Below are 27,682 nucleotides of genomic sequence, written 5' to 3' on the forward strand. Positions count from 1 at the left end.
TGTGTTACTTTAACAGCTTGACCATTTGGACTTGAAATAGTTACTGACTAAAGCCAGAGGGTTAAACATTTATTTTGACCAAAGCTTTGTTTAGAGAGGTCTAACCAAATTAGTTTCACACACACTGGTGTCTGAAAATGGTGGATTTCGGAGAGATTCTGAGAACAATCGGCGACTTTGGTTTCTTCCAGAAGCTCATCATTTTTGGATTGACCTTACCAAATTTCTTAATGCCCGTTTTCTTTTGTAGTTTTCTTTTCATCCAGTCAGATCCGGAGCGACACTGTAACACAGACTGGATCCTTCAGACTGACTCTAATCTGACCGCAGATGATCAGCTGAACCTGACTCTGCCCCGGCAGGAGGACGGGACCTTCAGCAGGTGTCAGATGTTTGTCCCTGTGGACTGGGACATTGGTGACATTAGGAAATTCGGACTCAATGAGACCACAGGGTGCCAGAATGGATGGGTGTACAACAACACGCTGTATGAGGCCACCATAGTCACTGATGTAAGTGAAGATGCATGATTTGTGGTTTCTCCTTTTGTATCACCTATGCTGACTGGCCTACTGATTTTGACTGTTTTACAGTACGATCTCGTCTGTGACAAGTCCAACATGGCTAATGTTGTGCAGACAATCTTCATGTCTGGTCTAGTTGTTGGTTCATTCATCTTTGGACCTCCAGCTGAATCGTAAGCAACTTGAAAAAGATATATGTACAAAGTGTAATGAAACCTAAACCTTAATAACCCTTCATTTGATGGACACCCCCTCTCTAAACTTTAGGTACGGCCGAAAGAGAACCACCCAGTTACCAGTTGTCCTCTTGCTAATATTTGTCATAGTTGCTGGTGTGTCTCCAAATATCTACGTTTACATAGTGTCGCAGTTCATAGTTGGAGCTGCACTCGGAGGATATAGAATTAACTCCACCGTTTTAGGTATGACTTCTTTTTATCTAACCATTGCTTTGATTTATTGTCAATATCCCAAGCATGTTCTTTAATTTATTCTAGCTCTGCAGTGATTTTGGTCTTTAAACCCTTATTTTAGCTACAGAGTGGATTGGGGTCTCCAAAAGGTCCTTTGCCTCCTGTATGAGCCAGATGTTTACAGCTTGTGGACAGTGTGCCTTGGCTGGTCTGGCCTATGCTATCCGTGACTGGAGAAAAGCACAGTTTGTAAGTGCAGGAGCACAGGCCTTTGTATTGTTGTACATATGGTAAGTGATGTGTAATATTTTATTATTTTTTATTTTTGCTCAATGCTATATGTATAAGTAACACTTCCTGATCATAGCTGCAGTACAAAGGCCAAACCCAGTTTATCTTAACAGCTCTAGTGTTACTTCACATACTGAGCTAATGCAAAACCAGTGTGTTTAGGAATCTTGCTGTGTAATTAACCTGGTTGGTAGATCTGTTTCTGAGTTACACTCTAACATATGATTATGTTTATGAGACTGAAATAGTTTGTGTGTTACTCCAACATTTGGAATGCGATTCATCTTTTCAGGTGGATTCCTGAATCTGCAAGGTGGTTGCTTGGGCAGGGCAGAACCAAAGAAGCCTATACGTTGATACGTAGAGTTGCAGCAATCAATAAAAAAAAAATCCCAGAGAATCTGCTGAACGAGGTAGGTCAGATTTAATTGTGATGACATTCTTCAATGAATGTTGGGAGGGCGGTGGCGGTAGCTCAGTCCATAGGGAGTTGGGTTGGAAAACCAAAGAGTCTCTGGTTCAAGTCACTGTACGGACCATAGTACAGAGTATGGATTGGTACCTGGAGAGATGCCACTTGGCACTGCCAGGTGCTCTTGAGCAAGGCAACCCCAGGTACCCCCAAGCGCAGGTGCAGCTGAAAGCCCACTCTGACATCTCTCCATTTGTGCATGAATAGGTCCTGAGTGTGTATTTCAGGCCTGTGTGTAGTGATTACTAACACTTGGGATCAATCAACAGTGTAAATTATTATCCCTCAGAAAAACGAGACTTAAACGTTTACAGCTATCACATCTGTGTGGCTGGTTCTTTTTAACAGGTTTCATGTTTAAAAGAACAATATATCCCAAAATCAACAATACATATTTTGCAGCTTTTTATCAGTTGTTCTGTGTTGGAGATAACAGCCGTAGAGATGTCTGCTCTTTCTCCAATATAATGGAATTAGATGGCACTAGTGCTCAAAGCGCCCACAAAATAAGTTTTAAAAACGCAACAGCAATGTCTCTTTCAAGAAATCAATACATGTTACTCATGAAAGTCCACAGACCTGGTTCCGGGCAGTTTTATGTAGGAACTATGTTCTTTCTGCTTAACTATCTCTGCCAACCGTATGGTTGCCCTGACGGAATAGTTTGATACTGCTACCTCACCTGAACTAGCTAACGTAACGGCTCAGCCGAGGAGGACGCCAATAATGTCCCATCTCGTGCTGTTACGGATCCTCTCGTTTATGAGTAGTTGCCCCCTTCTGCGCAGTGATAGTGATGCGGGTGTAGATCGGTAGAAAGAAAACAGTAAATGAAACTGCTGTGATTTAATAATATTACATTTGCCCTTCAGGTAACTGGGGAACGAGAAGTTGAAAGTGGAGGAATCAAAGCCATTTTTACCTCAACAGTCCTGATGAAATATTTATTTATTATATCATTTGCTTGGTAAGTTTGGCACATTTTGAAATGTGGTTTTTGATCCAATTAAATTGTTGTATCATGTTGTTGTGTTCTTGTGATTGGAAGGTCTTCATTAAATCTTGGCTACTTCTGCCTTGTTCTGAATGTGGGTAAGTTTGGTCTGGACATCTTCCTGGTGCAGTTCCTGTTTGGGATTTTTGAGATACCCGCACATCTCCTCTGTATCTGGTTTCTGGAGTTGATAGGGAGAAGGAACTCCCTGATTTCAACCCTCCTGGCAGGCAGTTTGGTTTGCCTGTTAACCCTGGCTTTCCCTCAAGGTACATTTCCTGTCCTTCACATTCAGTGCTTGAGGATACATCCATCTAACTGTCAGTGGTTTAATACACTTAAATTAATTCCAGACAGCGCTGTTGTAATAACAGCCCTTGTTACCATTGGAAAGTTCTTTTTGAACTGGGCCAGTTCAGTATGTATGGTCTACATTCAGGAGTTGTTTCCCACTTCTGTCAGGTACGCAAAATAAGAGTATACAAAATATGCATTTCAGATGTTCTACATTTAGAAGATATTTGAAAGTGAACTCCACTTTTTCAGGCAAACAGCTGTTGGCTTGGGCTCTATAGCCTATAGAGGAGCAGGCATGCTGTCTCCGTTGCTCAACATGTTGGCCGTATACCACTGGTTCATACCCATCGTAGTCTTCAGCAGCCTTACACTGACCAGTGGAGCTCTCGTCTTCCTGCTTCCTGAGACCAGGAGAAAAGAGCTTCCTGATTCAACTAATGAAACTGAGGGCATTAGGTAAGAAAGCTGTCAGATTTACTGAGGAATTGTGGCAATTTTTGCTTGGGGGTCAGTTACAGGCAAGTCTCGCTTTGTCAGAACCATCCACACGCTGCGGAGCGGAGGAGGGTCTGGCTAGTACACAGCATTCCAGGATGGGAGAAAAACGTTTATTGGCATTTCTTTAAACCGATCCCAATCATCTTGGGCGGCTGTATGCTCCGCACGGAGCCATTGCAAAACATTTATGCAAGAGAATACTCAGATTTGAAAGTCTAGCTAGCTGTCTCAATTTACCATGCAGAGATCTGAGGAGCAGTCAACCATAGTTCACATAAATCCACAGGAGTTTAAAATTCCATCACAAGTAAAGCGGAAGGTAACGGACATCGGCAAAAAGAAGTGCAGCCGGCAGAATTTCCTGCGGCACCGGAGCAATCCCGGAATTGGAATGTGAAGGATATAGACTACTTAAAGACCAACCAGGGGCATACATCCACATTAGAACTGCATTTGCCAAGCTTGCCCTCCCCAACATGTTAAATCTTGTATGTTTTATCCATACATAAACCAAAATGCAAAAAATTACAATTTGACAATTTGCAACTCGTCGTTTTACTTTTAGTTCTTTGAAAATCCATTCATACTGGTAGTGAATAGTATAAAGATAGAATATTTTTTTACAAAAAAGTCAAACAGGTGAAGGTCTCTTAATGTTGTCTTCCGTTTCATTCTAGCAAAATGACCACCAAAATGACGAGAAATGACTCCAACTTGGTCGAACACAACAGCAGAAAATCCACCAAACTTTAGCTGGAATTACAGATGTTTTCGTTGTGTGTATTTTGACCTTCTTGTTGCTGAGTCATCCATTGTGTTTGCTCATGTACTGACCTAATGTAGATCTTCTTTACTGCTGTCATTACTGTTGAGTGGGAAAAATAAAACACAGAAAGAGAACATACTTCTGACTTGTTATTTAAATAAACAGCAGTCAGCAACTCCATGGACCTACAATCACTACCAATGTTTATTATTGGGCTATACTAGCATTGAATTATAGCTTAATGGCTGTTTGAAAGAAATATGAAATATGTTCTTCACAGGAATTAGTGAGGAACTAAGAAAGGTAGGGATGATCATGCAGCAGCAGAATGTACCTCAATGCATAAACTGATCTGGAATGTAAACAGAGCAGTGGTGAGAGTCCACAGATGAAGTTACAGGAGGATGTGTTGGTTTTCTGTCATCACAACTACATTTTCCAAAAAGTTAAGTTGTGACTTGCAGCCGCCCTGAAAACAAGCCGGTATTGCTTTATGATATGCCAACTATCGAATACCACTTACTATTACTACTATCTATTTTTAAAAATGTAATCTAACACAAGGTGTAGTTTTACTGTTAAAAATTGTGCTTGATTATAACACCAGGATGCAAAATACTGCTAGTAAATGAACTGTGTAAAGCTACAGCTACATAATAGCTCATCCAAGATCTTGTCCTTGTTGCCAAGCAGTGGTTCAAAAACTTAGTCACTGATGTGAAGTGATAGGTCTGTCTCGTAGTCATTTTATAATACAGTTTTTAAATCATGTTCATAAAATTCTCCATTAACCATTTGGTTTAATATTCTACAGTTTGATCTACTTGGAAGTGGCACAGACAGTGTTGGCCAGCTTTCTTGTTGGTTGTCTCTTATTTGGACCTTTTTGTGAATTGTGTCAACCTACTTAAAATTGTACATAATGTGTTCTTCAATCAATATCCATTACAAAAGAGAAGGTTATGTCAGTGACCTGAGGGTTTTATCTGTTCCGGGTTTGGTCGTAAACGAGCAGCTCGGATTCCAGTCATTGTGATTCTCATATTTACTATAACAACTACATTATCTCCCAACTTTTTTTTCATATTTGGCATCCCAGTTCATTATAGGAACTGGCTATGAAAGTTTTTGACTGAATGTTGTCATATTAGGTACAGTATTCTCGATCTCAAATTTTTTTGATAAGTTTTTGTTAAGTCGGTTTAACTGTTGATTCATGATGCACATTCACAAGCTGTTATCTTCATGTGACCACAGCCAGAGACAATTTAGTAACTAACTCTTCTATTTGCTTTGGACTATCTTGTTTTATTTATGATTATTTCCCTATTTTTTTCTTGGTACACATTTAAACTCAATTATACACATTTAATCATTCATCTTGTCTCACCATAAAATACAAGCTTTTACTTACTGCAGTGCAGCAATAGAGGTCAGTGTGGTAGTTAGCTAGTTAGCTAAACTAAAAGACTTGTTTTAGATAACTGAGAAACAACAAACTTGTATGATAAACAAGTCAATGTAGATAATATTAAACTACAATATAACGTTGCAATACCTCTAGCCTAATACTGTAGCATTCCTGTAAACTCTTGTGACAGTTAAGCTTCTATTAAAGCACTTTAGCCAGCTAGCGCTAACAAAGTTGGCTATAGCACCTTGGCAACAACTCTCGCCTTCATCAAGGGCCACAATAATAATACAAAATTAATAATACTAATATTTTTTTTAATCATTTAGCAATTTAATTCTTTTACAGTCCATTTCAATAGTTTAACATACGTTTAACCAATATTATTTATGTGTTTATTTATGTATTCATTGTTTTCCCTTTAATATTATATTAGTTTTGGGGCTGCATAATTCTTGGCAGGGTTAGGGATGTTAGCTAACAAATTCAAGGTTGGTTAACTGTATGAGACAACACTGAAGAATCAACGTGAATCAAACAAGCCTGCGCAAATCAAATATACCAAAATACTTATATTACTTAACACTCCATTGGTGGTGGTGTTGTCAGATAACTCAAAATGTGATCAGCTGATGGCAAAGTTACTGACAACATTCACAAGGTAAGAAACCCTTTTAATGACACACTGGCTTTATCTCTTGCCATCGCTCAGGACAAACTTTATATTTTCAGTCAATCCGTCAGTTTTTACCTTAAACTAATACAGTAACATGGTACTTCAATTAAAAACTGATTTTTGAGATCTACTTTTTACTGAAATATTATTGCCGTCACACTCAATAAAAACTCTTAACAGTGTGATCTGTGGATTTTTCAACACAAAAAGCACATTGTGGGAAAATAAACTTGCTGTAAATGATTTTATTTTGAGTTTCTCAAATGTAATTTTTTTATCCTTTTGAGAGGCACAAACCAAATACTATTAACCTCTAATTGTATTTGGGGGAGGGCAAAAGTCTTAGCAGTGAAAATCTGAAATTTCTGCAAATAAAATGGAAACTATCTGCAATGAGGTAAATGGTAATGTGGAAAACCCTTAACTAAAGCAGTAAAGAACAACAGTCCATTTTAAAGAGAGGAGGACAACTCAGAGATACTATGATTGGTCCATTGGCTTTGACCCCACAAACGAACCAGAGTGAACCGGTCAAACACATCAGGGTTTGTTTTAACTGAACAGGTTTGAAGGCACCATTATTATTAATGCAAAAATGTACATTCATAACTCATTTTCAGAAGCATTTTCATATCAGAATATTTACAGTTTTATTGTCAAAATGCATACATATATTTCAGTCACATTATACCTAGTCATTACTCATGATTCTTTAATTTTCTTAACTATTTATTCATGAAAACTTAATTTAAAACATTTGCTTCTCTTCATGTGAACATATGAAAGAAAATCAAATCATATAATGTCAAAAAATGCATTGATTTTACATCTTTAATGTAAACGGTAACACACACTGGATTTACCACACAAACTTGGAATTGTGTTTGATACAGATTTCTAATTAAAATGCACTAGTGAAAGAAATCAACATTAGTTGTGTTTTTAACTAATTAAATGTAAAGTAGTAATCATATCCATGCACCCAAAAAGTGCTTTTTAAAAAACATCTTAATATGATATTGTACATTCCATCTTTTTGTATTCAATCACTTAAACATAGTTCTGCTTTTACCCAAGCAAATCATCCATCCAGCTGCTCTTTGTGACAGCATTTTCTGCCGACTGCTCAGTGCTATTGTCAGACACCAAACGACTATCCACTGTTACATTTACATCATTTGGCTCAGACACTGGCAGCAGCTGTGGTTCTGATGCAAATATGTCATCAACAAAAAAATCAGTCTGAGCTGAAGAAGCGGCTGTAGAAGATGTTTCTGAACCCAGGAAATCATTCAGGGAGTTAGAAGTAGCTGGCGTGGATGGCAGCACTTTAAACACATCACTTATTCCAAAGATGTCATCAGGAATGACAGACATTTGGTCTGAAGAATTGTCAGCTCCACCTTGGTGAGGCACATTAACAGTAGGGGGCAGAATGACGTTTAAGCCAAATATGTCAAGGTCTGCACCGTGCTCACTTGTCTGGCTGTTTGTCCCGAAAAGACTTGAGGTTTGATCCTCATCTTGGTTTACGGGTGCAAAATCAGGGACAACAAGTTGATCTGTCAGGCCAAGCATTACGTCATTCCCAGTTGATATTGGTGGAGTGTCAAGCAGGCTAAAAGGATCAGGGAGAGAAGCTTCAGTCAAAACTGTCTCACTGAAAGAAGATAAAAATGTATCACTGGGGCTGTTCACAAAAATGTCTGCATCAAAAACATTAGAGGAATCTCCGCTGCACACGTCTCTTCTTCCTGCATCCGATGCATCAAGCTGCTCATTTGGCTTGTGAACAAATTCATCAGTATTTATCTGAATGGTCAGTGGGTCAACAGGGGCTGAATTGACATTGTCCCCAAAAATATCCTCATCAAATGGAGCACTCAAAATTTCTTCACCACTTTTCTCATTTATTATACGATTGGTTGACTCCTGAGATGCTTGATTCACTGATTGCACAGTAATGGGAAGATCTTCAGAGTCAGCTTTTTCAGGTTCAGTTACAGACAGGCCACTGCTTTGGGAATTTATTTCTTGATCATCAGTTTGCTCTGGAGCTGTTAGGTCATCTGTGGGTTTGCTTTCAACCTCACTCATGTTAGTCTCCATTGTGTTGGGCTCAGCAGAATGGGACTTTTCCTTTATGAGCTCCCAAGCCTCTTGTTCCTGAGGTGGAACTTGAGACACTTCACCCTCCTTTTGCATCTCTTTTGTAACGGCCTCCTTTACCTCCTCTGTCTTTTTGTCATCATCATGTGTTTTGTCATTTTTTATATCTCGCGCAGCTGATTTTGGGATGTTCTCAGCCTTCTCCGAGGATGACTGAAACAGTCTTCCTAAGAGTCCACCAATGGGTTTGACATCTGCTTTTTTGGCATCTTTTGGTTCAACCTTGTTTGTTTTGTCATTTCCAACTGCTGTGAAGAGTTTTGACAAAGGACTTTTTCCTTTGGACCATGATCCCAGTTTGACTTTTGTCTTCTCAGCCTGCTTTGCAGAACCCGTCAAAGAATTTGCCCTCGCAAGAGGCTTCTTCTGACACATGCCACTTTCTTGGTCCTCTGCTGTCTCATCAAATTGAATTTTATTCCTCTCAAGACTGGACTCTTCTTCTGCCATGTGTTCTGCAGGGCTGTGTGGAGTACTTGGTCTTTCTGATTCACACAGGATGATGGAATTTTTTGGTATGACTTGTGATATCTCAGATGGCTCTTGGTGTTTCACATCTTGAGTTGAATTAAAAGTTTCAGTGAAACTCTGAGTATCCATTGATTCTTCAACCCTTTCCACAACTCCATTCAGAACATTGACATCATTCTCTGGGACCTCTTGACTGCTATCCATATCATTATCAGGCTCTTGGTTTGACACACTGCTTGTTTCTCCATGGCATTTATATTCAGGTATTTCAAAATTCAACTCAGGTTCACTCTGTTCTTCTTTACTTGACTCAAATGACAAGTGATCAAAGTTGTTTATGTCACTGACATTTTTGACATCCTGGGATTCATTCACTTTGCTTTGTTCAGTTTGGTCTGAAAGTGGGATACTCTGCTCTTGACCTTTGGCCTCTGTGGTTAGTTGAGAGGACAGGTCATACTGAGCTACATCAACATGTGGAGCAAACCGCACATACTTCCTAGCTTTATTTGGATGAGCGTCTAGCCTGTTAGATGTTGGATTGTAGTTTGTTTTTGTGGTGGAAGCCACATTTTTCTGTCCAGTTTTCTGGTGTGTGACAGTAAGACCTTTTTCTACGGAGGGCAAAGAAAAGCTGAGCACTGTCGGGAAGATGTTGTCTTTGGTTGCTTCACTCCTGCATTTCGTTTCTTGTTTGTTTGAGGACAACTTGTCAGATGAGTTATAAACTGTTGTCTGAGATTTTTTCTTGACCCCTAAAACAAAGGAGCTTGACAACGTCTTCACTTTATCTTTCATTTCTCCACTATGGTTAATCTTTAATTGGTTGTTGTCACTTTTGTAATGCTCTGAAGTAGAAGATGCCTTGCCAATGTCAGATATTTTATTTTTCACATATGTTTGCTGTGCTGGATTAATCCCAGGATTCTTCTTCTCTGGTGGCCAGCTCATTTTTAGTTTGCCCTTGATGTCAGCACTACTGGTATGTCCCATGTCTCTTGCAGAGGACTTTTTAACAAACACACCAGCAGAGGACTCTCCAGAGCCATCAGATGTGTTGTTTTTTGTCAGTTTGGGATTAGGCGCAGCATCTGGCTCATTCATGCCTTTCTTTTTCTGAAGCCAGCGGTCCTTATGTTGCTTTCGGCCAAATCCCTCATCATAATTTCCTGATCTTTTAAAAAGCTGTTGGTAGTGAGAAATGCAGTAGAACTCTCCATAGAGAGATGAATGGTTGTGGATGCTGCAATAAGTGAAACAAAGTCTTTTGTAATATAAATCAACAAATTCAAATCAAATTTTGTTTATTGTCATTTGATTTGTTATTTGTGCTAGATCACCTGTAAATTAGTCAATGATTCATAATCATGTAATTTAAAAAAACTTTTGCCAATTATGATTTAAATTTTCTGTCTAGTTATTTGTAGTATTGATTAGATTGAATATCCTTTTTTGCAACGGTAAATAATTTTATCATACATGTGCAAAATATCTTACCTGAGCTTCTTCTTACAGTGTTTACAGCAGAAACAGTTGTTGTGCAGGATAAGTTTATTGGCCACCATTTTTTCCATCGGATAGACAGGTGTCAAACAGGCGGAACACGTATCTTTGGTAGATGACCCGAACTACGATGATAAAACAGATTCAGGTCAAGGTATTTTACGTTAAACATTTCATCTCATTTGGCCTTTATTGTCATATTTTTATTTATCCTACATTAGGTCTGTATTGGATTGATTTATTATAGTTTAAGGGATATTTGTCTTTTGATGGGGCTGATTTGACCTGCCTCTAGTGTTTGACCCCAAGCTGAGCTACACTACCCATGTCCTGGGTCTACTGGAGTGCTGGATCTGCCCTTATAGTGACACTTTTTTTGTCAGTTCAGATTTAAAACTTCAAATTCAGACAATGTCGTGATAAAAACACACAATAGCAGCTATCATTGGGTGGGAGATTTTTCCGTCTACATTTTAAGAAAATTTATTTTGCTACCATAAGGAATGGTTTGACATTTAAGGAAATAAGTAACTTCCTGGAGTCTTGTTGCTTAACAAATTTTCCCAGCCACAAAGTAGTCCAGCACATATCCCCCCGTAAAATGGAAAATTGGGGTTTTAAACAAACAAGATGTATCATGCTTATTACTGAGCTTCAGAGGTGGTGGTAGGTAGGTGAATTTTGGTATCTTCAAAAAGAGCCTCTTATTTGTTTCCTCTTGTTTTTAGTCTTTGTTGTAAGGTGAGCTAGGCTGCCGCTGGCTTATATTAAGGCAACAAATATGAAAGTGATATGGATCTTCTTACTCTCCTCCAGAAAAAAAAAGTGTATTTGCCAAAATGTAAAACTATTCCTTTATAAAAACTTACTTTTCTCTATTGCTAGAATCATTTAGAAAATATGTATAAGGAGGTGACCATTTTGTAAATTCTTTGATTGTGAGCTAAACTGCCTGCATTACAGCGTCAATGTTGGGTGGGGGTGGAGCAGTGGCTATGACACATGCCTTTGATGTGGGAGACCGGGGTTTGAATCCCACTGCAATACATCAACCAATGTTTCCCTGAGCAAGACACATAAACCCTAGTTGCTCCAGACACATATGACATCATGACATTTATAGCAATTGTAAGTTTCTTAGGATAAAAGCATCAGCTTAGTGACATTTAATGTAGCCTAATCAATATTTGTTGACATGATAACTTTTGAATGAATTTAATTCACTATAGGTTTTAAAAGTTATGCAATAACAATGTGGGACACGTACAAAGAATCACTTTTTTACAATCACATCTTTTAAACTGTTATTTAATTGACAATTTACACAACAAATCATACAGTATCAACTGTATGCTTAGCTTTAATACAAGAATTTAACACTTCATCATGTGGTTACAGTATAAAATCTATAAGACAACCTTTTTAAATCAAAAGTACTAACAAAACCTTTTCATAAAAACGTATTATAAATACACAGATGGAGTAACTGCTTTCCTAATACTGAAGAAGTGGGGAAACACACTTGTCTTGTTTAGGGCTTTTCCTTTGGTTGGCTAAATGTTACAAACACCGTTCCATCCTGGTTGGTGTTGCTCAACACTTTATCTTCAAAAGTGCGACCAGATCTTCGAATTAATGGGGATGTCATGACTTCGTATCTGGCTGGACTCCCGACAACTTCAAAGAGTGCTGATGATTTACTGTCAGACTGTTTGGTGACAAATGTTGAAGTCACAGAAGAAACAAATACATTGCCGAAGCCATCGGTCTCTTCGTATGTTTCACTGACAGTTTTTGTGCCAACTATTCCTGCTGGTTGCTCTGGAACAGTTTTCACCTCGAGCACACTGACCTTGCGTTGTGCAGGACTGAGACCATTCTTTGATGATTCAGCAGCAGCAGAAGGCTCCTGTTCCAAATCACTTTTTGCATCATGGCAACTTTGAGAATTACCTTCTGTTTTTGGATGAAATGTTGACATGGACAACTTTGGTTGTTCGGCAGGCTTTCTAGCAGCTGAGTGAATGGAGATGAATGACGGGGAAGACTGGGAAGAGGACTGTCTGATGAGGGGCTTGTTGTGGACTTGTTTGCACACTTCCTGTTTAGAAGGACTTGAATCTAAAACTGTTTGAACATTCACATCAGATCCCTCTTTGATTTGAACTGACTTGGCCTTGCTAGACACAATACTTATCTTCCTGATGTTGTTGGTGGGTTGAAGGTTTTGCTCAGATTTCAAAGATTCATCAAATAGTCCTGACAACCCTGCAATGTCAGCCTCAGACTTCAGATTGGAGACGGAGTACAGAGCCTTTTTAATTGCCTCTTCAATGTCAAGAAGTTTTGCCAACGTTTGTTCCTTCAGATTCATTATTTCCTTGCTTGCCTTTTCCAGATCTTCAAATGCAGTCTCAACTGAGGAAACGCTTTCTAGATCATCATCCTGTGTCTCTACCTCAACTTTCTTTTCCTCCATTTTTCTTTGCTTTGCATTTCCACTTGGTGTAACCATCCAAGCAGGGACAGTCTCGTATAACGTCTTAAAGGAGCTAACGTCTACACTGCTGGTCTCTCCCTCTATCTCTCGCACTTGAGACAGGATTTCTTTAAGTTCCTCTCGTTTCTTCAAATTTTCAAAGATTTCCATGGCCGCTTTCACGTTTCCCTTCATGATCTCCTCCTTGTGGACAGAAAGCCTCTGTCGTCTTTCATCATCGGTCTCCTTCACTTTCTTCTCTCTTAAAACAACTTTATCATGGAGTTTGGGTTGCTTTTCATTGGTCTTGGTCTTTGAAGTTTGCTCATTAATGCTGTGTTCTTTCTTGGGAGGGGATTTGTGTTGTTGAGCAGTGGTTTTCTTGGTTTGTTTATGGTATCTACTATTATCATTTATCACTTGTACCTTCTTAGACAACAGAGGTTCTCTTTTGTCTAGAGTCTCATTTTCCTTTCTTTCAAAGTTCTGTAGAGCATCCTGCAAGCTCAAGCTCATTTCATGTTCAGTGTCTTCTGCATAATTCTGCATGCACATTTGTATCTCTTTGGCTGCATTGATTTTCTGTATTACATTTCTCTCCATTTCAACTTTAGTGATGTTCAACATCATTTCTGGGCAGCCTGATTTGCTCTCTGTAAGCGTTTTCTTTTTCTCCTTAGTTTCCTGAGCCTTTAAGTTTGATGGTACACATTCACTTGTTTGATTTGAGTCTTGGGATATTTCAAGACAGTTTTGGTGGGATGTTTCATGCAAGATCTCTTTACGGATTATGTCATGTGTTGTGGTCTCTTGTTGATTATCTTGAGAGGACCCAGGGAATGGTTGGCTTTGTTTGGGAGGAATCCCTGTGCTTTTTATGTTGTCTTTAATGGTGCAAGCAACTTCAGAAGCAGCTAAAGTATTCTGTTTTTTTACAACTTCTGATTTCATCCATTTTGGCTTTGGCGGTAAAGCTGGCTTCTGCTCCTGTGTTTTCTCGCTTGTCTTTTGGGGAAGTGGAGGTGGAGTTACACTCACAGAGTTGGATGATTTAGTGTTTCCATTTGCTACAAAGTTGGGTGTTGTAATGGATGGTTGTCCTTCACACGTTACTGAAATTGAAGGAGACAATTTTGTGTCAGATGGAGGCATAGACACCACAACACACTGCTTGTGAACAGTCTTGCTCCTCCCTGAACAAGCCTTCCCTGAATTCCTGTATATCATTGCAGCTTTATAGTCTCCTTTGGATACGTTCACGCTAGACTTCTCAAGAGACTGCAAAGCCAATTGGACATTACCTCTTACAATATCTTCTTTATCTAGGAGCTTCTGCTCTGTTGATGCACTGTGCAGAGACTTAATAGCTGCCCTTACGTCTCCTTTGGTAACTTCTTCTGTCTCATCTTCTGTTGTCTGACCATTACACTCACAGTTTACAAAAGGTGGCAGTGATTCTGGTGCACAATTACTGACTATAACTGCATTTTTTTGACAAGCCTCAAAGGAAACATCGCTTTCCTTATCTTTATCTGCATCACTGACCTTTGGAGAAGTCTTGATTTGCTGGCATCTGGAGGAAGACGAACATGTAGATTGCACCACTGTAGAGGAGCTTTCCTCTTGTGCTGTGACGTTCAGGTTGTATATTTTTCCAGGGACAATGACTTCGCGCTCCACTTGCAGGCTTTGCTGCTTTGCCATTTCCAGGGACTTTTTAGCCGCTTTCACATCTCCGGATATAATGACCTCTTTTTGTGCTTGGCTGCCTTCTATTTCAGGACCTGACAAGTTCATGTCATAGATAGTTCCAGGTGTAATGATCTCCCGCTCCACACACATGCTCTGTTGCTTTGCGCGTTCTAATGACTGCATTGTTGCCTTGATGTCCCCTGCCATGATTTCCTCTTTTTCCACAATGACAGGTTGCTTTACTGCAAGTTGTTGTTTTGCTGTCAAGATATCCCCAGGGATTATTTCTTCCTTTGGAGCGCAGTTTTCAACACCGAGAGAGTACTCAGATGAAAACACTTTTTTGGTGTTCTTTACATCCCCTGGTAATACATCAGAAATGGTTCTCTCTACCTGCTCTTTTTGCCGACGGAGACTTCTCTTTGCTTCCTTCACATCCCCCTGAACTATTTCAATGTGCTCCTCAGCCAGAAGGTGGTTATCAACTTCATCTCCTGTTGGCTCAGTATGTAGACTTTTTAGAAAGTGCAAGTCTCCTTTCTCAATGCAACTTTTGTAGAGATTCACGTTTCCCTTTTCATTTTCATCCACTCTACATGACGCTGCAGTCCTCTGACTATTGGCAGAAGCTAACAGATTTCCAATCGTAGACTTTATGTCTCCCTTCTCTATAACGTGACTCTCGGTTTTGGTTTCAGAATTGCAGATGAGTGAATAAACTGACATCTCTGCTTGCCCCCCTGCAGTCTCTTGCATTAGGATTCCTTTTTTCAAATCATTATCTTCGGCAAGCAATTCATCAATCATCTGGGCAATGTTTTGCATTCTTTGATCCCTCTCGAGATTGACAGTTGTGGCTGACTGGTAGACTGGAAGTTCTACTACTGTGGTATTCACGTTACCCTTCTCCACTTCTCTAAGTATACTTATTTGGGGCTTTAGGGTTGGTTTGAGTAAGAGTTGTAACATGATGTTCCTGATGTTTCCCCCAACAACCTCTTCATTCTGTATTTGCACACCATTGCTTTCAAGCAGATATTTTGCCATGTTAACATTTCTACTTTCATTTGCTTCTATTATGATGCCGCTTGAGTGAACAAAAGTCATTTGGTAAAGATAGGACAGGGTGTCAGCTACACTGTTGGCAGTGATTTTGTCCAGCGGAGTGGTCTCAAAGAGCCAGGTAGTGCACTTCACATCAGATGTTGGTATTTCCTCCTCAGCAGCTTGCACTGAGGTATCCTCGGGCTCCTTGATCTTGTCCAGGGGCTGTGATTCAAATAGCCAAGTGCAGCGTTTCACATCTCCTTTTTGGCTGTCTTCTCTGTGGACTGTTTTTACCAGACCTTGCTCCTGAGGTTCCCCTTTCAAACTGTCAATAGTTTGATTCTCAAAGAGCCAGGTAGAGGTCCTGACATCACCATGCTGGACATCAGTGACACTAACCATTCGCATGAACTTCTTGGATGATTGATCAGATTCAAATATCTGTTTATTGAGTTGCACATTACAGCTTCCCAAGTCTTCAATGACCCTGACAGAGGTCTCATCTCGGCTGGTAAGGGAGTCCAAAGGTTGTGTCTCAAATTTCCATCTGGCTGATTTGACATCTCCTTTCTTGACATCTTCTTGGGTAACAGCTCGGATCACGTAAACTTCATTCTCTGCCTTGATGGCGTCAAGGGGTTTTGTCTCAAACATCCACCTTGCTCCTCTTACATCGCCAGTCATCACCTCCTCTTTTTTCACTGTTGTGACTTCATGAAACTGGCCCTCTTTGTCTCTGATGGCGTACAGTGGCAGGGACTCAAACATCATGGTGCTCGACTTGACGTCAACATTGCTCGCAGGCTGTTCCACAGAGTCTGAACTCTGTTCAAGGGGTTGGTTGTGGATCTTGTCCAGTGTGGAGGTTTCAAATATAAACTTTTTGTTGTGAACATCACCACTTTCTGCACCACTGACTTGTTGCATGTTTGCATCCTCATTGTCCTTATTAATTTGGTTCATGGGACAATTTTCAAACATCCAAGTAAATTTGTGTACAGAACCTTTTTCAAGGTGTTTGTCTTGGTTCTGTTCATCAGATGTCACCATTTCTGATCCTATTGCATCAAGGGACTGAGATTCAAAAAGTTCTTTGACTCGTGAGACATCTCCAGACTGAAAGTTGACCTGACTGACACTTCTCACATCATGTTCAGAATTTGCATCCTTTCTTGTTCTATCTAAGGTTTCTGTTTCAAAAACATGTCTGACTGTTTGAACACCAACCTCCAACTTGACAGAATCCTGAATGGTGTCGCACAGCTTCAGATTGTACTCCTCACCATCTTTGATGCTGTCTAGAGGCTGCGATTCAAAAAGCCAAGTAATGGACTTGACATTGATATTGTCAATGGCTTCTTTATCATTTACCTTTTCTGATTTGTCATACAAAATGTCCATTGGTTGTGTCTCAAATAACCATTTACAGTTCTTGACATCACCTTTACGATGCTCCTCTTCTACAGAAGCATCCTGCTCTGTTTGGTTGAACTTGCAGTGTATCCCATCTATTGTCTGGGTTTCAAAAAGCCACTTTGCCATCTTGACATCGCCCATTGTGTCCTCCTGTCTGGTGATGCCTTTGATTACCTCAACATTTACTTTTCCTTCTACAAGTTTGTCTAAAGGCTTGGTCTCAAACATCCACTTATAGTTTTGGACCTTCCCCTTGATGAATTCTTCTCGGCTGACAGTTGTAACTGTATGGAGGCAGCCAGAGCTGTCCTTAATTGCATATAAAGGAGTCTCAAACATTTCTTTGTTACCTTTTACGTTTCCTGCTGCAACGGCTTTTTCCTCCACAATAAGCTCTTCATCAGAATGAGCAATTTTGCTCAGAGGAATTGTTTCAAAAAGATGTTTGAATCCCTTAACATCACCCTTTTCAATTGCTTGTTCCTTGAATGAGGTGTTCTTTTGAATACTGCTACTCTCAAATATTAGTTTTTTGCCTTTTACTTCTCCTTGTTCGTCAGCTGAAAGGGTAACTTTCTTCAAACGCCCAACTTCATAGCTATCACTAAGGGTCTCCATGGGCTGGGTTTCAAACAGCCATAGAGAAGTCTTGACATCTCCTGCAATAATGCCTTCTTTTTCCAAAGGCTTTTCTACAGAGTCCCCTTTTAGTGTTGCCAAGGAATGCGTCTCAAAGAGCTTCCTCTTGTTCTCAACATCGGCCTCTTCTGTACATTCAACCACCGTTCCTTCAAACTTGTCTACTCCCACAGCCTCTTGTATTGTTTCAAATGACTGAGTTTCAAACATCCACCTCTTCTGGCCAACTCCTCCTCTGTGCCCCTCTTCCAGAGATATACCCCGAATTATTTTCACACCATCAGTTCCCTTGTTATTCAGGTCCAAAGGCTGTGTTTCAAAAAGCCAACGGGCAGTACTGATGTTGCTGCTGTTGATCTCCTCCCTGCAGATGGATTTAATCTCATGTATATTGCCACTATTGTCACTAATAGCACAGCAAGGTTGTGTCTGGAAGAGTTTTACAGTCTTCTGAACGTCTCCTTTCTGCTCTTGAAGCTCAGATCTCAGTTTGAGGAAGCTATGGCCTTCTATGGAGTTGCAGCGTCCTAAGTCACTCAACGGTTTAGACTCAAAAAGCAGCCGAGCCCCTGACACATTTCCTGGCTGGATGGGTTCTTTCAGCACTGCTTCAACCAATTCCCCCTCTTCTCTCTTTGATTTATTTAGAGAATCTAAGGGCTGGGACTCAAATAGCCATGTTGATGTCCTCACATCCCCTTTGACAGAGGTCTGTCTATTAGCAGACATTTGTTGGGTGCTGTCAAAGTGCTCAAACATAGAGGAGGTGCCTCTGACGTTTCCGCATTTTAACTCCTCATCATCCAGCAGCTTCTTGGTTGCATGAGGATCCCCAATATTGTCCAGAGTCCAATTCTCAAAGATCCACCTCATAGACTGCACTTCACACGGATAAGCTGCGTCTGCTGCCTGAGTGTTTTCTGACTGTACTGCCTTAAATATCTCATCGTCCACAACGTCATCGAGACTTGCCCTCAGGTCTGGGTGGATATGTTTAAAGAGCCTCTTTAGCTCACTCTTCTGCCGTTGCTGGTACAACGTTGAAAAGGTTTCTTTTGGTGGAGGCAGGGGCAGGCTACTTAATGCTGAAGGCCCTTCATAGTCAAGGGGTCTAGGTGGTACAGGAGGAGGTGGGGGGAGTGGCAGGTTGTCTTCATCATGAGATGATTGTGAAACTGTGATTTTGCTGGCTGCTTCAGCCATCTTTAAAAAAAGACAGGATTAAAATGGTCAGATTTCAATAGTATAAAACAATATTAGTTACGGCGTGCAAAGATTAGATGGCATGCATTTTAGCAAGTTAAGCATATTTACCTTTGTCAATGCTCGCTTAAGGTTTTTCACAGCAAACCATCCTCTGTCACACCAGGGTTAACAAAACACTTCACATCTATTAGTAAGCAGATATCACACAGAAACCTAATCTATACTGCAAGTGCAATAAGTTACATTAATAACTAAATGTCTGCCTTTGTACATATAAATCTTCATTATACGAGCTTTACATGATATTATTTTGGCCACTAAATGCTTCACTTTGTTCACCAGCTGGTTGCTAAATGTTTACTGCTGGGCAGGTATACAGGGTTATTAGCTCTTTTTTTGCTAGAATTATCTGGCTGCAGCAGCTGAAGACATGGAGCAATGTGACTGAACCAAAATAGTAAAGTTGCATATGCTAAACAAAAACCCTGAGCAAAAAGATGCTGAAATGCTGCATTGAGCTGTGGGGAACTTCAAAGTTGGGTAATAGCTATCTGTAGGTTTGTCACCATGAGCAGCACCTTTCACGTACATGTAGTCATTCAAACCATTGTTAATAAAGAATTTTGATCATAACAGACTACATTGATCATCTGTCAGTATGTGACAGACAATATTACAGTCCTTAATTTAGATTTAATGTTTACACATATTGATTGAGCCCATTGAGATTTTCAGTTTATGATTTAAAGAGAAATCTGCAATGGTGGTACTGATGATGGTCTCCTCGGGGCGTTAACAAAGTGAGTCCAAAATCCGGATCCTCTTCTGTTGTTGGCATGGCACCTTAGCCTGACATTGACATAAAACCTGAAACGCATGACCTCTTTTTTGTCTGTTGATTGTAATGCTGAGGCCATAGGAAAAGAATATGGTACTGAACATAAGTCTTCTGAAGGTCTTTTATCTAACTGTTACTGTAATTATCTGTTACTAATTTATTATGTCGCTTCTTGAGTTCTTAATTGTGGGTCAAAGGTTAGCTGGGTTTTTAGTCATGCAAGCTAAATAAGAGGAACACAGTTACACAGCTAACATACTAACAGCACCTGCACACTGTACTAAAGGATGTAAAGTGAACTATACAGTACCTTACTGTTTTTCACTGTTTTTCCTGGAGTACTGGCAAATTCCTGTTAAACAGACAAATAAAATGTGATTTAGATCAGTTAGAAACATGAGTAAGTTGCATTATTTTCTGTAAAAGCATAGTATCACTGTGCTAAACATGTGCTATATATTTAAAGTATCCATTATTTGATGTATCGGGAAATGTTGAGTTGCTCCCATTAAGGCAGAGCATTGTGGTCAGTCCCATAAAAGCCCTTGACCTCAATGTGTGGGAAGGAATGAAAGGCATTTCAGGAACTCACTGGCTGTGTTGAGCCTCCTGTAGAGTCGATAGCTGCTGCTCTTGTCAGATAGAGAGCTGATCTGTCTCTCACTGAAGAGGAAATAGAAACCCCGTCTCTGCTTTGTCTTGTTGGCGTGCCCCCCTTCGTCAGTGATGGACTATATTTGTCATCTGCAATAGAAAAAACTAAATTAATCCAATATATCTACTTACAATATTTATTTTTTACATATAGCTTGCTCACTAAGATAACAATAACTGAAGTAAAAAAAAAAAAACTTTTCAGATTTGTTATAGATTTAAATTTGTTATACATACTTGCAAAATTAGGACTCAGATGTATCCCAGAATAAGTGTGGTGTGTGTGTCTAGTGCCAACAACGTGTTTCCTGATAACACTATATATATTTATAGTGATGTAGGCATCTCTCTTATCACTGTTGCAGCTCCCTATTTAGCTGTGGAAACTGTTCCATCAGCGAAACACAGCCTACATTGCATCCTCCCGGGGATTTTGAGTAGCTTGGGGCACTTAATATTTAAATGAAGCTACGTATTTACTGTACTAAACATTGTAACAAACAAGTGACTTTGCAAAGGCTTTAATCACAGTAGTTGACAGGTCAAATGGGACCACACAGCCTGCCTACTGCCTGAGACTATCACCAAACATGCCACCACGCATGCCATGGACAGACCATGACGCCCAAGAAGAAGAAAAAAAAACAGCAACTGCTTGCTCAGCTGGAGTGACACAGATTGTTTGCACATTGTTTGTGTGAGCTCTCTGCCATCAAACCATCAACACCTGACCAAAGGAATGCGCCTGGCTGCCCCCCATGAAAAATCATGGACATGATCTCAACTTGGTGTGCATTAGTTCACCTGGTTGTTTCACTCCAAACTAATAACGTTCTTTAATTGATTGAAAAAAGAAATGTCCTCAGTAAATTAGCAGAAAACCGTAGATCGGTTTGAGTAAAAAATGTGTTAAATTCAGAAAGTATTTCAACAACAACAGCACTGTGAACAATATGGCTAGAGGTCAACAGCCCAGAGTGCTGCACAGGCCATCCAGCTGTAAATAATGGCCACATTTGAAACACCTTCCCTTTTCAAACACTAAGCCCTCGCTGGACAAAAGGATGGACCAGGAAGCTGGCGCCTCTCACGAGTCCGGATTTAAACTATTTTCATAGATGGGTGAGCAGACAGAATGAGGCAACCGAGTGCCATGCGTGTCCTGTTAAAGCCCTCACATCTCCAACTGAGGTGGTCAACTTCATTACTCATCATCGCCGTACACTCACACACACAAACACTGTATCAATAGCTTGTAAAACACTGATATGTGAAATCCAGTTTTTACAATATCATAAACCACTCAAAGCTTCAGTGACGTTTGATACCTTTCTCTGTGATTCCCACACTTTCAAAGAAATTTCCTTTGACAACTCTTTGATCTGATCCTCTTCATTCTCCAGGAATGAAGAGGATCTATTAGCGGAACAGAAATGTGGGGGTGCGTTTTGGGCCGCTGGCAGCTGTACAAATGATGGGGAAATGCAGTTGGTATTTGTTCTTCACTACCACCACCTTCACCACCGTCAGCTGTCGGCGATTGCTGCCACATTCACAGACTGTAATGAAAACCAGCATGCCAAAAGGCTGCTCATTCTGGTCCTAAACAGCACATCACACCACTGTGTGTTACAACAGGTAATACAAGTTATTCTCCTTATTACTTTTATGTGAGACGTGTTGCTTCTCATTTCATAATTCATCATCACTCCTGTGACCATAGAAAGAAGTAAAGCTAATGACTGAGTGATTCTGTTGTCTGACCTCTTATTGCAAATATTTCTAAGGATAAAGGGCTAAAAATTGATAGCCACTTAAGACTTAATGAAGATGTCAGCAATTTAGTCACAACCCTTCAATTTGACCTCTGATATTATTCATAAAGCCAAAAATAACAGCAAGACGGAAAGTATTCAGAACATCATAGTTTCTTTTCTTTTTTGGATCAAAGTTTGTTATTTAACAATTTATTCTAAACTCTTTATCCTTTTAATTAATCTGGGGAAGCATTTGTTTTCTCAGTGGCTTATCATCAACACATTGGCACAATATTAAACTTTGCTTTAACTTAATATTTTGAAGATTGTTCCACTGAAATTAATACAAAGAGTATTTACGGCTGACTCCACGCATGTTCACTTGTCCTACAGATCAATCACATCAGAGCAAAGAAGCAATATATATTTAAGTAGCTTTCTCAGCCATTATTATGCAGTATTTTGTTTTAAACTTTTGCTACACATTTGCCTCAGTTTCCTCCATTTCAGTTAAGTTAATACTGATGATACTCACTAAAATACCATCCAGCGTCGTTCTTTGTCACTTCCCTGTGTATCTCCACTATGCTGGATAATGGACTCCTAAGGCCCCTGTGATGTGTCTCCTCTGTCAGTGCTCCTCGGTTCACTGTGACTGAACTCTTTTTAGTCCTGTGGCCTCGTTGACAGCTGATTTTTATCAGAGCCCACCGCCCCAGTGGAAGACTTTGGCTATTTTGGGAGGGTGAGCTGGCGGCTGCTGCTACTCAGCTGAGTCAATCACCTCTGTTAGTCACTGAGGGACTGGGGCACCCCTAACACCTCCCATTCCCATAGCTATATTGTCACCCACTATAACGGGCAACGGGTGGAACCTGCAGTATATGTTGGTGGTTGTTTGGTGGGACATGATTAAAAAAGACAAACTAAAGGTCTTATTTTTCCACACTGATAGTTGACTATTTCAATTTATAATTGTCGCATGTATTCTACTAGATTATGCCAGTAGACTGTAGCAGTGGTTCCCAAATCTTTCCTCTTAAAGGATCTGTAAACGGACACAAATTAGACCATAGACCCCATTTTGAAGATTTTGCCTCAGGGCCTCCCATCTGATTGGATTCATGCTTTTAGATGTTTTATTACAATACAAGCTCACAACCAAAATAGTACTATTAATTACTTATGGATGGAATTATAGTGAACATTTTGGTGAAATAAGGTATTCCGTTTTTAGCTGGGGACCCCTTGGAACACCTTCAAGGACCCCTGGGGGTCTCCGGAACCACTGGACTATAGGAGGTTTTTCTTGTGGTTAAAATGTCATTTGTAACGGAGGTTTTAAAAATATTTGCATTTGTGTTTAAGAAAGTACGCGATAACTTTGTCAAATTCTACAAGAAACACTGTTTACGTCCACTCACATTCCTCTCTGTGTCTTATTAACATCATAGACTCATCTTACGGTTAAAGTGTCAAGTACTGTGCTGATGCGATATCAGTTCTGGGACACCGAGGCATGGCTCAGAGAGGGCCAAGGTCTGCGTCACGGTCAGAGCCATCAACAACAGTCTCACTCCTATCTTAAGCCTGAAGCCGAACGCATAGTTGTGGGTTTACACCGCTACATCCTTGTCTTTATTTAGCTGTTTCCCTGAAACTCCCAGGGCCAAAGAACACAGGTGTCATTGTTTACGCATCTTTGTCAGGATTTAGATAGTGATACTTTAAATACCCAAGGCCTGAATCCTGGCATTTTTTTAACTTGGGTAACTTTGTCCAGATTCATGTGATACTTGATGTGTGAATGCTTAAGCACTGTTTTTGTTGTAATGATGTTTCAGCTGACGTACATATTTCAAAGAACCAGCAGAAACACAAAAACACTGACTTCCTCAAAGAACAGTCTAAGTTTTTCAGTTGTCAAAAGTCCTACAAAGTGAGGACAACTGACTGTGAACTGTGGCACCAAAATACAACAGTGATCTCATGTCTTTGAGGGAACCCTGGCACCAACCCCATCTGCCCCTATCAGATCTCACTGTCTATAAACGTGAAATGCAGCACCCCTGCTCACCGTGTGAGTATCTGGATGCTCTTTCAGAAGACTCTGGGAGTCCATTCATGGTCTTTCCTCCTTCCACCTGTGTGATTCTCTGTGGGTAAACAACGTATTGTGTGATGAAAACAGTTACAACACTGCTATTGGTGTTCGGTTTCAGGGGTTTCATGGCACACTACAGTGTGTATCTTTTTGGTTGGAACAAAGAAAAAGCCCTGTTTGGAAAAGTAGCCTGCTAAACTTAAAAGAATAGTTTGACATTTTGGGGAAATACGTTTATGCGCTTTCTTTCTGAGAGTAAGATGAGAAGTTTGATACCACTGTCATGTCTGACCATCAGATGTCCTCTTTTTTTTTTTTAAGTCTGCCCGCCACCACCTATAAAACTAACCCTAACCCAAACTATCTACACAAATAGTTAATCTTACATTTCTTTTTTGTACAGGTAAATAAATTAGATATAACATATAATTAGGTGAGCTTTACAGGTGTTGGTAGGTGGATGTTGTTACCTTTGGATAGAGCCAGGCTAGTTGTTTCCCCCTGCCTCCAGTGTTTATGCTAAGCTAAGCTAACTGCCTGCTGGCTCTGGCTTTTTATTTAGTGTACAGACATGAGAGTGGCATCAGTCGTCACATTTCTAATTTGTTAATTGTCTGCAACCATGTACTAAATTAAATGTAAGCTGGAGCTTTGACTCTGTGATATAAAGAATCAAGTATTGCTACGCTAAGCACAGTCAGGAACTAAATGGTATGAACATTTGTATTAATCACACCTGAACGGTTGTTTTCTTTAAAAGGGTGTTGTGACTTCTCCAGTCCTGCAGAGGGCAGTCTCTTCCTGTGTTACGGTCAGTAGCCAAGTTGAGCCGAGGACTGCTATTGAAGTTTTGCTGCAGAGTGACCTTTGATTCAAACAGGGCACACAGAGCTTTGGTGCCGGTAGACTCCTTCTGAGGGAGGAAGTCCATGGAGTGGCTCCTGGACAAATTAGATCTTTTTCCAGTTCCCCACAGGGACACATTGTCGTCGCTCTCCAGCCTCCTCCACCGAGCGTCCACATAGCTTTCTGACACCTAGAAGCAGTGATTTAAACTCAGTTTGTTTTGGGGCAGTGTTGTTGTTGTTTTACTAATTTTCACATTTGTTAGCCTGATAATGATGAAAATAGGAAAAGAAAAACATGTGTTACCTGAAGTTTATGCTCCTCTTTTTCAACACTCCTCAGGTCCCCAGAGCTTTGATAACTGTTTGAACAAAGTTAGTGGCAAATGTATTAACCACAGCCCTTTTGATTTGAATCCAAGAATCAGATGGGAATTTTTAGACCTTAAAAGTGAAAGAACCTGTCTACTGATTAATGCTCAACTTACATTCCTCATGTGTGTAAAAGTAAAGCAGGATTTATTGCGGTCGGCCTGACGACAATTTGCAGTCATTTACTGTACATGTTTCTGTTCATAGAGATTAGGGGAATGTGCACGTACAGTATATTATGCAGGACTTACTGTTGCACCAGCTGAGACACAGACTTTCTGTTCCAACGGGTGGAGGCTGGCATGACCCATGACCTGTCCTGAGCTCCTAAAAGATTCTTCAGTGACTGGGTCCTCCTCAGGCCAAATGGCTCCATTGCAGGCGCTTTAACGTCAGCTAACATAAGGAAATGTTAAAAATGTGTGACAACTTTTGATTGCATTAAAATTGTGTATTAATGCTTACAAACGATTTGCAACAGAAAGTATATGACTATTAAATGCGGATTCATGTGATTGGAGGAGCTTATTGTCACATTTAGAGCAGAAAAGATGAACTCCATAAACTCTTTCTTCCTCTTTAAACATTTTGACTAGAAGCTGAGGTTTAACCCAAACTTGAGTTATTATATAACCAACTGTCACACTGAGAGTCAAACGACTCTGTTAATGTTTGTGAACTCCTGCCAACAAACCCTAATTTACTCCTCAGTATGACTCTGTGCTACATATGATTAAATTGTTGCAAAGGACATTCCCTACAAAAATGAATAAAAAAAATAAAACTAAAAAACTAAAAAGGTTACAACATCATAAGTTTGAACAGAGAATCTTTCTATAAACTCGTGCATCACTGGAAAGAAATCCATAAGCTAAAAAGCAGAGTAGTTACAAAAATCACCATTGCAAATGAGGTCACGCTGCTACGTTTGCAAGATCAAAAGAATATATTCAGCCCCATACCTGAAGAGAAGAAGCAGAAGTCACCTGTGCATCTCTGTATCTGTGGCTGTCTTGTGGTTTAGAAGCATAGCTCACAAGACACACCAGTGTAGAAGTGGCCAAAGTCCTTTAACACCTTGTGATTCTTGGCTTCCGGACATGAGATCTTCCAACATCACCTGATACATTTCTCTGACAGATCAATAGTTACCAAGTTTTTATTATGCAGATCATAAAAATAAAACTCATCTCTTAGTTTGTTATTTAAATGCTTTTGACAGTGATGACAGTGATAAAAACACTGAGAAACCAGAGAGCAGACGTGTGTGTTCTCATGACAGCTGCTCCAGTCAGATGTCAGTGCTGAAATTCCTGGCGTAGCCGCTCTGTTACTGTATCTCATGCCAAACCTTAGAGCAGCAGCATTTTATCTGCACCTTGCATGCTTCTCATTGCCACTGTGTTACTGCAGCAGGATTCACACTCATTCACTTCTCCTTATTGTGCTTTAAACAGATGATAATGCGTTAAGTTGCTACTGCCACTCTGCCAATACAGGACATGATCCAAAGCAGATGAAAAGCTGACACTGCATGATGACAGTCAGCTGAGTTATAGTTCTACCAGACTATTGGCATGTGAATTACATTCACCAAAAAGTCAAAGGCAACTTTACATAATCCCTTTTTCCAACGTAGGCAACATGGTGTAATCATTAACTGTAATAAGGATACACTAGTGTAGTCCAACAACAGTTTACAACGCACTCGCCTGCTCTAAAATCATAGAATCTGAGTATCATAAAAATAAGAATTAAATAATAGTTTGAGACCTTATGTTTTATGCTAAAATGCAAATGCATCACATTTAACTGATAACTATGCTCGCAATACAATTTTATTTCTTTACTTTGGACTGCCCACCCTTATTATATTTTGGCTATAATTCCAAATGTTTTGAGTCACTTTTAAGGCATTGAATAAAACTCTCAAACACTTGTTCTCACCTAAAGCAGCTATTAATTGATGCCATTTTTTTCACATTTAGCAATGGGCAGCTATGTTAAGCTATTTTCCAAAGCTACTCTCCAAGTTGGCGTTGTTAGGCTACGTAACCATGAATAATAAAATGACTGTGTGTGGTGATACATGTGATAATTATCACTGACTGCAGTTTTCTACAGATCTAAATAGCTTTTTGGCCCTTT

The 27,682-nt window shown here is 39.9% G+C and overlaps 2 protein-coding genes across 4 annotated transcripts; one reads left to right on the forward strand and one right to left on the reverse strand.

The window, feature by feature from the left end:
* The first annotated feature begins 110 nt into the window (after window positions 1-110).
* slc22a13a (solute carrier family 22 member 13a) lies at window positions 111-4,401 on the forward strand. The gene is made up of 10 exons (XM_034887999.1): window positions 111-512; window positions 594-697; window positions 792-946; window positions 1,059-1,227; window positions 1,521-1,641; window positions 2,573-2,667; window positions 2,749-2,963; window positions 3,048-3,156; window positions 3,241-3,447; window positions 4,167-4,401. Exons 1-10 carry the CDS (start codon window positions 138-140, stop codon window positions 4,240-4,242), a joined length of 1,626 nt encoding a protein of 541 aa, XP_034743890.1. The 5' UTR covers window positions 111-137; the 3' UTR covers window positions 4,243-4,401.
* Window positions 4,402-13,852: 9,451 nt separating this feature from the next.
* On the reverse strand, window positions 13,853-26,658 carry xirp1 (xin actin binding repeat containing 1). Of its 3 annotated transcripts, XM_034888874.1 has the most exons (9): window positions 26,497-26,658; window positions 25,786-25,930; window positions 25,470-25,524; window positions 25,054-25,353; window positions 24,291-24,369; window positions 20,395-20,546; window positions 20,113-20,154; window positions 14,510-18,961; window positions 13,853-14,076 (listed from the first exon to the last, which is right to left on the reverse strand). In XM_034888874.1, the coding sequence occupies exons 2-9, from the start codon at window positions 25,908-25,910 to the stop codon at window positions 14,074-14,076; spliced, it is 5,208 nt and encodes a 1,735-aa protein (XP_034744765.1). In that variant the 5' UTR covers window positions 25,911-25,930; window positions 26,497-26,658; the 3' UTR covers window positions 13,853-14,073. The 3 variants fall into 3 exon arrangements, with proteins under 3 accessions (XP_034744765.1, XP_034744768.1, XP_034744766.1); XM_034888877.1 differs by lacking the exons at window positions 24,291-24,369; window positions 25,054-25,353; window positions 25,470-25,524; window positions 25,786-25,930; window positions 26,497-26,658 and adding an exon at window positions 22,749-22,975; XM_034888875.1 differs by lacking the exons at window positions 24,291-24,369; window positions 25,054-25,353; window positions 25,470-25,524; window positions 25,786-25,930; window positions 26,497-26,658 and having other exon boundaries at window positions 20,118-20,154.
* Window positions 26,659-27,682: the final 1,024 nt, after the last annotated feature.

The sequence above is a fragment of the Etheostoma cragini genome, chromosome 12, assembly GCF_013103735.1.
Source record: "Etheostoma cragini isolate CJK2018 chromosome 12, CSU_Ecrag_1.0, whole genome shotgun sequence".
NCBI classification, from domain to species: domain Eukaryota; kingdom Metazoa; phylum Chordata; class Actinopteri; order Perciformes; family Percidae; genus Etheostoma; species Etheostoma cragini.

Excerpts from the sequence above, each read along its gene's own strand:
- slc22a13a (XM_034887999.1), top strand. The coding sequence starts at position 138 with ATGGTGGATTTCGGAGAGATTCTGAGAACAATCGGCGACTTTGGTTTC. Across the intron at positions 1,228-1,520 it reads TTTGTATTGTTGTACATATG|GTGGATTCCTGAATCTGCAA; the intron begins GTAAGTGATGTG and ends TCATCTTTTCAG. Across the intron at positions 3,448-4,166 it reads AATGAAACTGAGGGCATTAG|CAAAATGACCACCAAAATGA; the intron begins GTAAGAAAGCTG and ends GTTTCATTCTAG.
- xirp1 (XM_034888874.1), bottom strand. The coding sequence starts at position 25,910 with ATGGAGCCATTTGGCCTGAGGAGGACCCAGTCACTGAAGAATCTTTTA. Across the intron at positions 25,354-25,469 it reads AAGAGGAGCATAAACTTCAG|GTGTCAGAAAGCTATGTGGA; the intron begins GTAACACATGTT and ends CACTGCTTCTAG. Across the intron at positions 20,547-24,290 it reads AGCATCCAGATACTCACACG|ATGACAAATATAGTCCATCA; the intron begins GTGAGCAGGGGT and ends TTTCTATTGCAG.